The 10,000-nt window shown below is 52.0% G+C and overlaps 1 protein-coding gene across 1 annotated transcript in view; it reads left to right on the top strand.

The window, feature by feature from the left end:
- Positions 1-10,000, top strand: part of cdh23 (cadherin-related 23) — a 209,271-nt gene that overhangs the window by 71,990 nt on the left and 127,281 nt on the right. The window contains exon 8 of the mRNA XM_061227464.1: positions 533-611. Coding sequence (XP_061083448.1) covers positions 533-611 — 79 coding nt within the window. The remainder of the gene's footprint in view (positions 1-532; positions 612-10,000) is intronic.

Genomic DNA, 10,000 nt, shown 5'->3' with positions numbered 1-10,000 from the left:
GCACGAACCCTCCCTCTTAAAAGGCCCGTAATTGATTGTGCTGTAATTGGTCAATGACAGGAGACGCTTTGGTAGAAATAGAGCATAAACGCATCTCCAGACACAATTTAGCGGATCAATGGGAGGCAGGCTGCAGCTCGTGGGGCCCGGAGGAGCGAGCGATCGGCATGGGAACCGCGTCCGTCTGAACGCGCCGCAGATCAAAGACTTTTCAGGTTTTGTGTGTGCCCTCTAATTTGGGCGGCGAGGGGGAATTGTGAGCCAAAACAAAACACAAACAAAATAAAAATAAAAATAAAAACCCAGAAGCGGGGAATTCAGAAGAGCCCGTCGTATAATATGCACTGTGCCCGTGTTCGCTTCCTCAAAATCCTGCTCGACGTCGCCAGTGCCATTGCCAACAGAGTTTGATTTTAATGAGGTGCACTGTGGTGTCTGCCGGTGTGTGAGAGAGAGAGATAAGTGAGATGTTTGCGCACAGGTTAGTTCTGAGGGCTGTGAGAGCTGAGCCCTGTTCTCCCCGCGTCCGCAGGGGTACGAGGTGAGGAAGATCAAAGCCATCGACCAGGATCGCGGGAGGCCACGCCACATCGGCTACACCATCGTCTCAGGTCTGTTCCCTCCTCCGTCTCTGAGTGTGTGTGGGTGTGGGTGTGTGTGTGAGTGTGTGTGTGTGCGTGTGTGTGAGTGTGAGTGTGAGTGTGAGTGTGAGTGTGTGTGAGTGTGAGTGTGAGTGTGAGTGTGAGTGTGTGTGTGAGTGTGTGTGTGTGTGTCTGTGTGTGTGTGTGTGTGTGAGTGTGTGTGCGCATGTGTGTGTGAGTGTGTGTGTGTGTGTGTGTCTGTGTGTGTGTGTCTGTGTGTGTGTGTGTGTGTGTGTGAGAGTGTGTGTATGTGTGTGTGTGTGTGCTGGCATTAGGGTGTGGGTGTGGATCCCAGTGTGGGTGGTGTTTGGGTGTAGATGTGGGTGTGGGTGGTATTTGGGTGCGGGTGTGGGTGGTATTTGGGTGTAGGTGTGGGTGGTGTTTGGGTGTAGATGTGGGTGGTGTTTGGGTGCGGGTGTGGGTGGTATTTGGGTGTAGGTGTGGGTGGTGTTTGGTGTGGGTGGTGTTTGGGTGTGGGTGCGGGTGTGGATGGTATTTGGGTGTAGATGTGGGTGGTATTTGGGTGTGGGTGTGGGTGGTGTTTGGGTGCGGGTGTGGATGGTATTTGGGTGTAGATGTGGGTGGTATTTGGGTGTGGGTGTGGGTGGTGTTTGGGTGCGGGTGTGGGTGGTGTTTGGGTGCGGGTGTGGGTGGTGTTTGGCTGTAGATGTGGGTGTGGGTAGTGTTTGGGTGCGGGTGTGGGTGGTATTTGGGTGTAGGTGTGGGTGTGGGTGGTATTTGGGTGTGGGTGTGGGTGGTGTTTGGGTGTGGGTGTGGGTGGTATTTGGGTGTAGGTGGTATTTGGCTGTAGATGCGGGTGTTGGTGTAGGTGGTGTTAGGATATAGATGTGGGTGTGGGTGGTATTTGGGTGTAGGTGTGGGTGGTGTTTGGGTGTGGGTGTGGGTGGTATTTGGCTGTAGATGCGGGTGTTGGTGTAGGTGGTGTTAGGATATAGATGTGGATGTGGGTGGTATTTGGGTGTAGGTGTGGGTGGTGTTTGGGTGTGGGTGGTGTTTGGGTGTAGGTGTGGGTGGTATTTGGGTGTGGGTGGTGTTTGGGTGTAGGTGTGGGTGGTGTTTGGGTGTGGGTGTGGGTGGTATTTGGGTGTAGGTGTGGGTGGTATTTGGGTGTGGGTGGTGTTTGGGTGTAGGTGTGGGTGGTGTTTGTGTGCGGGTGCGGGTGTGGGTGGTATTTGGGTGTAGGTGTGGGTGGTATTTGGGTGTGGGTGGTGTTTGGGTGTAGGTGTGGGTGGTGTTTGTGTGCGGGTGCGGGTGTGGGTGGTATTTGGGTGTGGGTGTGGGTGGTGTTTGGGTGCGGGTGTGGGTGGTGTTTGTGTGCGGGTGCGGGTGTGGGTGGTGTTTGGGTGTAGGTGTGGGTGTGGGTGGTATTTGGGTGTAGGTGTGGGTGGTGTTTGGGTGCGGGTGTGGGTGGTGTTTGTGTGCGGGTGCGGGTGTGGGTGGTATTTGGGTGTAGGTGTGGGTGTGGGTGGTATTTGGGTGTGGGTGGTGTTTGGGTGTGGGTGTGGGTGGTGTTTGGGTGCGGGTGTGGGTGGTATTTGGGTGTAGGTGTGGGTGGTGTTTGGGTGTAGGTGTGGGTGGTGTTTGTGTGCGGGTGCGGGTGTGGGTGGTGTTTGGGTGTAGGTGTGGGTGGTGTTTGGGTGCGGGTGTGGGTGGTGTTTGGGTGTAGGTGTGGGTGATATTTGGGTGTGGGTGGTGTTTGGGTGTAGGTGTGGGTGGTGTTTGTGTGCGGGTGCGGGTGTGGGTGGTGTTTGGGTGTAGGTGTGGGTGGTGTAGCAGTCAGTGTGGTGCAGCAGTGAGATGGCGGATGGCAGTGTGCAGGGCTGTCTGGTCGGCCGGCCCCAGGCCTGTGTTCCTGGCAGGCTGCGTGAAGGCGTTCCACATTTACCTCGTCTCGGCTGAAGACTTTTCTGGGAAGCAGGACTGAGCCTCCTGTCACTTCCATTCTCATCTGTCTGAGGAAACCAAATGCGAGGGGATTACTTTGTTCCTCTTTAATTGTTTATGTCCCTTTTTTCTCTCTTTTTTTTTCCGGTGGAGTGGGAGGCTGTTCCCTGGCAATGTCAGGACGCCCTGCCAACTCGCAGACGGGCGGGAGAGTGAAATATCCACAGCTCCAAAGTTTTTCACTCTCATTACTGGATCAATGCACAGCGATTTGCGCTCGTGATTATGGTGTTTGGCAAGACCCCATCGTACCGGGTCTGCATCTAAACACCTCGAGAAAACCGGCCCATCTCTCCCATCTCTCCCAATCACAGCTCACTGTAGCGTTCACAGCCTCTCACTCTCTCCAGAAGAATAAATAAATATCTCAAACGAAATATAGCGGGGGCTGACGGGGCGACGGGCTGGCGTGTCCCTGCAGGGTTTGTGCTGGTTTCGATAAGGGGGTCGATGTGTGAAACCCCACCAGACTAATCGCAGCTTGGCTGATTGTGTGGTGGCGTCGTTCTGGAGGGGGCAGTGGAGGGGCTTGACTCCAAGTCCCGGGGGGTCTAAGGGTGGAGTCTCGTGGTGGCTTGTGCTGGGTTCTGATTGGGTTTGGGCGGTACCTGTGACCGTCCGGTCCACGGCGGGGGTAGGGGGGAGTCTGGACTCGGGGTGGGGTGTGGGGGGGGGGGGGGGTCGTTTGCGGGCAGCCCGGTCGCACGGCGCCAGCTGGTTCATTTCTCTGGCACGCTGAGGGCACCAGACGAGGAACGCCATCCCCTCTGATGAAGACACAGAGCCGCCTGCCATCTGCGGAGGCAGGGACAGACCTTTTACTGCGCGTTCGTCCCGAATCCTTCTCCCCGACGACCCGTCGCTAAGCGCCACGCCGCCGCGGGCCGGGGTCACCTCAGGACTGCCGGCGTGAGCCCCCCCCCCCCGCCTGACGCCCCGTTAAGACCGGGGGGTCTGCGAGAAGCCCCCCGCCTCCCCCAAACGCCCTGCTCCTCGGCGCGCATTACTAACGCGAGAGCTCGTTAATAGAATGCCATAAGGATGCATTAAAAGGTCATTAAGCGCAGGAGATTAAGATACCTCCAGTCGAGCACCAGTCGTGGAGAGAGCGTCGGGGAGAGGGAACGCCGCGTCCTGGTAGTCTGATAGTTTTGTCGGGCGTTGTGATGAAGGCGTTGTTTGTTGCGCTGCAGACTTAGACTGGAGTGTGATGGTGGGGGTTGATGGCTAATAGGGCGCATGTTTATGGGAGAGGAGGGTGGGGGGTTTATGGGTAAGAGGGTGGAGATTGGAGGTGGAAGAGGGTGGGTGTTTATGGGACAGAAGGGTGGGGGTTTATGGTAGAGGAGTATGGGGGTTTGTGGGTGGGGGTTGATGGGTAGGCTTGTGGGGGTTTATGTGTAGGCTTGTGGGGGTTGATGGTATGCATTTTGCTCTGATTCCTAGGAGGGCTTGGTGTAGTCCTGAGGGACTTGTCCCATTAGTAGTGTAATTAAGATTAATGAGGTTTTAATTGCCTGGGTAATTTATGTGGATGATCCTGGGATCGAGATGAGTGCATCCTCTCTCCTCCCACACCAGCTAATCAGGGATTTGAAGATTGCAGGCAGATTGCAGGCAGGTTGTTGTTTTGTTGCTGAGGTTGTCGACTCCATCAGGTCCCCGGATCCTATCGCCTTCTGCTTTCTATGGTGGTCCTCCAGCTCCACAAGGCCCAGTATGGCCACGTGGTCAACAACCTAAATTTATGAAACTTTTTATAGTGGCATATTTTCCAAAAGCTTTCTAATAAGTATGACCACTGTTTGTGTCTTCTCCGTCACACTCACGCTATTGATAGTGCCGTCCTTCCTTGAGGGATCAAGCTCAAGTCTAGGTTCATAGGCCATTGTGCTTCTGGTTTCATCAGGAACTCCTGTCCTGTCAGCCATCTTGAATTCAGAAAGTTCTCTATGTTCAAACCCTCGTGAGGCGTCGTCAGCTGTTGTGATGATGCATCTCGACTGCTCTCCCATTGACAGGTCACGGATTGCGGAGACTCGATTGGCCACAAAGGTATGGAACCGCTCTTGATGGGCTTCAATACTGTCGGTCCAGTAGGTTGATTCTTCTATTTCAATCTAGTTGAACCTATTTACTCGCTCACGCAGTGCTGCCAGGGCAAGGTCCAGCCTGAGGGGTCACTCTGAATTTTCCCAGCACGAATACAACGTGAACATTCCTGGCATCATCTGTGAGCCTCAGATAGCCTGCAGTTCCATAGCCTTACTCACTTGCATCACAGAAGTGATGCATTGGAGCCATTTTGACTGGACCAAAGCTTGCAGGCTTCATGCGTCTCCTCACTTGGAATCTGGAAGGCTGGTCTAGCTATGAGGGCCATCTTTGCCGTGGCTTATGGAGTTCCTCTGGGATGGGTTCAGGCCAGCCACACTTGATCTTGCAGAGCTCTTGGGGTATCTGGTCAGCCTTCAGGCTAAAGGGAGCAAGGATGGATCATAGACTAAGCTGTCAATGGAGAGGATACCTCTACAAGTAGCTGGTCAGTTCTTGATTGTGACTTTGGAGGTCAATAGGTCCGTCTCAATTTCAAGTTCAATTGTGTGCCAAGTGGTCATGCAAGAGGCAGTTTTTCTCTGTCAAAGGTCAAGTTCTTTCATCTGATCTGATTTCGACTCATGAGGTTATATGAATTATTATCTGAAGAGAGGAGTCTCTCGTGAGCTTCTCACTCACGTGAGACTGTCAGATAGCTCTTTATGAGAGCATGGCACCACACAAGAAGCCGTTCCTCCCAGGGCAATGCTGCGGTCCATTAGGACCCCTCACTCCTGACACTGAACACGTCGGGCTCAGGAGCACAGCTGTGTCACAGATCCACGATGCACAACCGGGCATTGAACCGGCAACCTTCTGGGTCCCGGTCGTGCAGTACCTTAGCCACGAGGCTCCAGGCTGCCCCCGCGGGGATGCAGAAGCAGTGGCGTGCATATGCTTGTCCACTCAGGAAGCACTCAGCAGCAGATGTGCGCAGATGTTCCCGGTCGTAGCATCCCTGCGTCTGCGCTCGGAGAGAGATTAGGAGCGATTGCGTCGCGTGGTGGGGACTGTACGTGCGGCGGAAGGAGGGGGCGTAGATCTCAAATTAGCAGCACAGTCAGTGACTGTGTGCGGCTGTTCTTTAGCTGAAAGATGACATGTGGTATGTTCACAACTGGCCACACTGAAATTAATGCTGTTTCTCCCTCAGTTTAAAATCTATACCACACTCCACAATCCGCCCCCCCCCTACCCTCCACTGCCATCATCTAAATCCCCCTCCCCTCTGAACTGCACACTCTGCATCCCTCCATATGGACTTACTAGTTCACCAGCGAGTTTATATTCCTGAACTGTTACCATCTCAACCAAGAGGCCAGCTAAGGATGGGCATCCCCCTACAGCCAGGTTCCTCCTGTGATTTCTTCCCATCGGGGAGTTTGTTTAAGGGTTTTTTTGCCCATAAGACAGTTGTTTACCTCATGTACTATTTGGGGGCTTAAGGCTCTGGGCTGATATTTTCCTGTTTTATATTTCCCCTTCCCCTCTGTACTCTTCTGAGAAAAGCCCAATACAAATACAGTTGAATTGAATTGGATCTTTGCTCTCTCAGTCAGGGATAGGGGAGTTTTCACTTGGACTCTGTGGTGGAGTGACTTTGTGTGTGTTTGTGACCACAGGAGTGGCATTTTCATATCCTCGGGGCCATGAGCTTTCATCCTGCAATAAAGCACGCTTGTAGATTGCATTTGCGTTTAAAAAAAACAACCATTCAAAGAAATTAATCCTCTTGAATTAACTTGCATTGTTGTTTTTTTGTGGAAAATCAGTTTAACATTCATTACAAGACCCTCCACTGAAAGGCCCTGGAGGACTGAAGTTCAATGCGATTTATTCACTCTGTAGAAAACTTGGTGCTCTGGTGTAACGTCGTCCCCCTTTCTTTGTCTGTTCTTTGGCTCCGTGAGCTGTCCCACTGACCCCTGTATCCATACACCGACAGTACTGTCACTGAAGATTGCACACTGACCTGTGAGCCAGTGACTGCTACACCTCACAAGCTATGCTGACCAGTGGTACGACACACTGGTGCAAGCTACTCTGACCAGCCTAAACCCAGTCTAAACCCAGTGTACACAACACACAACACACTGGTGTAAGCTACTCTGACCAGCCTAAACCCAGCCTAAACCCAGTCTAAACCCAGCCTAAACCCAGTCTAAACCCAGTGTACACAACACACAACACACTGGTGTAAGCTACGCTGACCAGCCTAAACCCAGCCTAAACCCAGCCTAAACCCAGCCTAAACCCAGTCTAAACCCAGCCTGAACCCAGCCTAACCCCAGTGTTCACAACACACTGGTGCAAGGCAATGTGTGCTGTGGCTCCAGACTCTGAGGACTTGGCTGAGCACTCACGAGCACTCACAAGCATTTTAAAATAACCATTTTTAGCTGATGCTTTTATCCGAAGCAATGCACAGTTGATTAGACTCAGCAGGGCGCAGTCCCCTCTGGAGCAGTGTGGGCTTAAGGGCCTTGCTCAAGGGTCTCACCCACCTTCCGGGTCCCGGTCGTGTACCGTAACTGCTGGGCAACAGGCCGCTTTACATACCGCAGAGCTGTTCTTCCGTAACCACGGAGATCGGCACGCGCTGACGACCGGCACTTCACACACTGCAGCGCCGGAGTTATTTTCCGGAACTTCTCCGCAAGGTGGGGGGGGGGGCTTGTAAAAAAAAAACTGTAAGTGGCTTATGTTAAGATGTTAATCAGTTGAATCAGGAGGCTATTGTGTGCAGTGGAAACCTGTGGGTGCTGTAAACAATGTGGCCCTGCAGGCTCTGTGGTCCCTGAGAGCCAGGGCCCGTTTCCAGCGGGCAGCGCTGAAGGCTGGGTAATCCTGCGGGTTTAGTGGCTTTGCGGACGCCAGGCTGAGTGGCCCTTCAGGACCAGGTTAGCGCGGCTACAGTAGAGCCACTTCCACTTTATCTCTACCCCCCTCTGTCTGCACCGCTGTAATGACCTCAAGCACGTGGACAGAATGATGGGATTATATTCCTTCTTTACTACTATCTTCTATTTGTGTTTTCTCTCCTTTCAGGAATACTTGTATCTCCTTTTTCCTCTATTCTGTCTCTGTCTGTAATTCCTCTGGCAGGCGGTGAATAAGGCTCAGCCCCCTTTCTCATCTTCTTCTCCCTCCCTCTCTCCCTCCCTCTCCCTCTCTCTCATCCTTTCTTCGGCAGAGTTTGTAGTTCGATGAGGAAAAACGATGGAGAGAGAAAGATATGAAAGGGAAGAAAAGGGAGTGACTGAGAGCGAGGAGAGGGAGTGAAAGAGAGCGGGAGGGTGGGGGAGAGATAGGGGGAGAGGGAGGGAGGGAGGGAGAAAGAGGGGGGAGAGGGAGAGTTGGCTGCTGGCTTTGATGCCGATCCCAAAGCTATTGAAAGTAATTGCCGTTGAGCCCTGGAATCACTTCTAGCCGGTAACCCTAGGGGAGAAAAACAACTCTCTTCATTTAAAAGATAAAATCTGTTGCTTGTTTTGGGTAATTTCGCCTGGCTATATAAGACATACAAGAAACATGTGACTTGCATTCAGATGAACCAGTGTGCGATGACAAATACCCGAAAAAAACCAAACCAAACCGGAGTGAAGCCCGGTGTATAATGTACCAGAAAGCCATATGTTAGGGAGGAGACAGTTTTCAGGGCATGTTATGTATACCTGAGGAAGCCCTACCTGATTAGAACATTGCCTGTATGCTGTTTATAATCCCGCACCGGGAGCATTAGTCTGTGCAGGAGAAGAGGGAAGTCATGTCTCAGAAATCCGGCGTTGCTTTTGAGACCGCACCTCCTGGGCCCTGTTCCAGTCAGTCGTGCTCCAGGTCCTCCAGTATCCCAGAGTCCCCATTGTTAACCTAAACCGATACACACACACACACACACACACACACACACACACACACACACACACACACACTATACTCATCACATCCACCCGACCGCAGACACACACTATGCTCATCGCATCCACCCCTGCACACACATACACACACACACACACACACTATGCTCATTGCAGACACACACACACACACACACTATGCTCATTGCAGACACATACACACACACACACACACACACACACACACACAGACACACACACACTATGCTCATTGCAGACACATACACACACACACACACACACACACACACACAGACACACACACACACTATGCTCATCGCATCCACCCCAACTGATTTCTCCTTCCATCTCTCAGCGCTCGACCCAAAGCTCATTGGTATTGTTCAGTCTATCAGGAGAAAGCAGTGCTGTTTAATTGTACAGAGCTGCGACAGGCGCTCTGAGACCTAGCTGCAGTGGGCCATTGACAGGGAGCCAGACAGATGTCCTACACTGTTTTAAACGCGGGGACGAGCCATCGAGCCAGTCAGGTGCAGCTTGTAATTTCCTGCATCGGCAACTAGATGGGAGGCAGAGACGGCCATTTCGGCTCCTTCTCCTTTTGTTTACGGACAGCTTTATATTCCTGTGTCACCAGCGCACAAAGTTACTGTGAAAATGTCCTCCTGAAGCCAGTCTTTTCACAGGCTGAAGGTCTGCCAACCAACAGTCACCATTAGCTTTCAGCGCACCTCAGAACAACCCAATCAACGGACTGCTCCGACTCAGACGCATGCCAATAGATTCAAAACAAAAACTTACATTTATTCTCCCTGGAAACCAGCCGGCGAAGCAGTGGGATTGTGTGGGATTTGAACATATAACCCCTGTCTGTCTCTGGAGGCGTGAAATGTGAATCCACAGCACGACTCCATTTGACTCTGTCTCTGTCTCTCTCTCTCTCTCTCTGATTCTGTTCTGTCCCTGCCCCTGAAACTGAATACATTATACTATAATCAGGGCTCAGTTCACCAGGGTGACTCATTCTTTACTATTTGAGTGTTTGAGGCCGGTGTTGTCAACAAGAGTTTGGGCAGTTTCAGGGCTGTTTGGAGTGTGGGGATTACCTGGGGGTACAGTGGGGGGGAAGGAGGTGTGAGTGGGGAGAGAGGATCTGCCATATTTCCCCACAAAAATAAACTGAAACGGAAAGAAAGCAACAGGAGCTTGAGTTTTTTTTGGGGGGATTCTGTCAGCCGTGACTAAAAATATTCAGATTCCCGTAAAAGGTCCTCCTCGTTCCTCGTGTTTCATTATCTGTTTTTATCACTGTTATTATTGTTATCGGGAATGCTGTTCGATTTTACGTTTTGTGACAAACTTTAAATAAAACGCCTCATTTAGTATTCATTAAAGTCTGTGTGTGTTTGCCAATGGCAG

The sequence above is a fragment of the Conger conger genome, chromosome 18 (assembly GCF_963514075.1).
Source record: "Conger conger chromosome 18, fConCon1.1, whole genome shotgun sequence".
NCBI lineage: Eukaryota > Metazoa > Chordata > Actinopteri > Anguilliformes > Congridae > Conger > Conger conger.
Note: the sequence above shows the minus strand (reverse complement) of the source record. Positions and strands in the feature narration are given on the sequence as shown.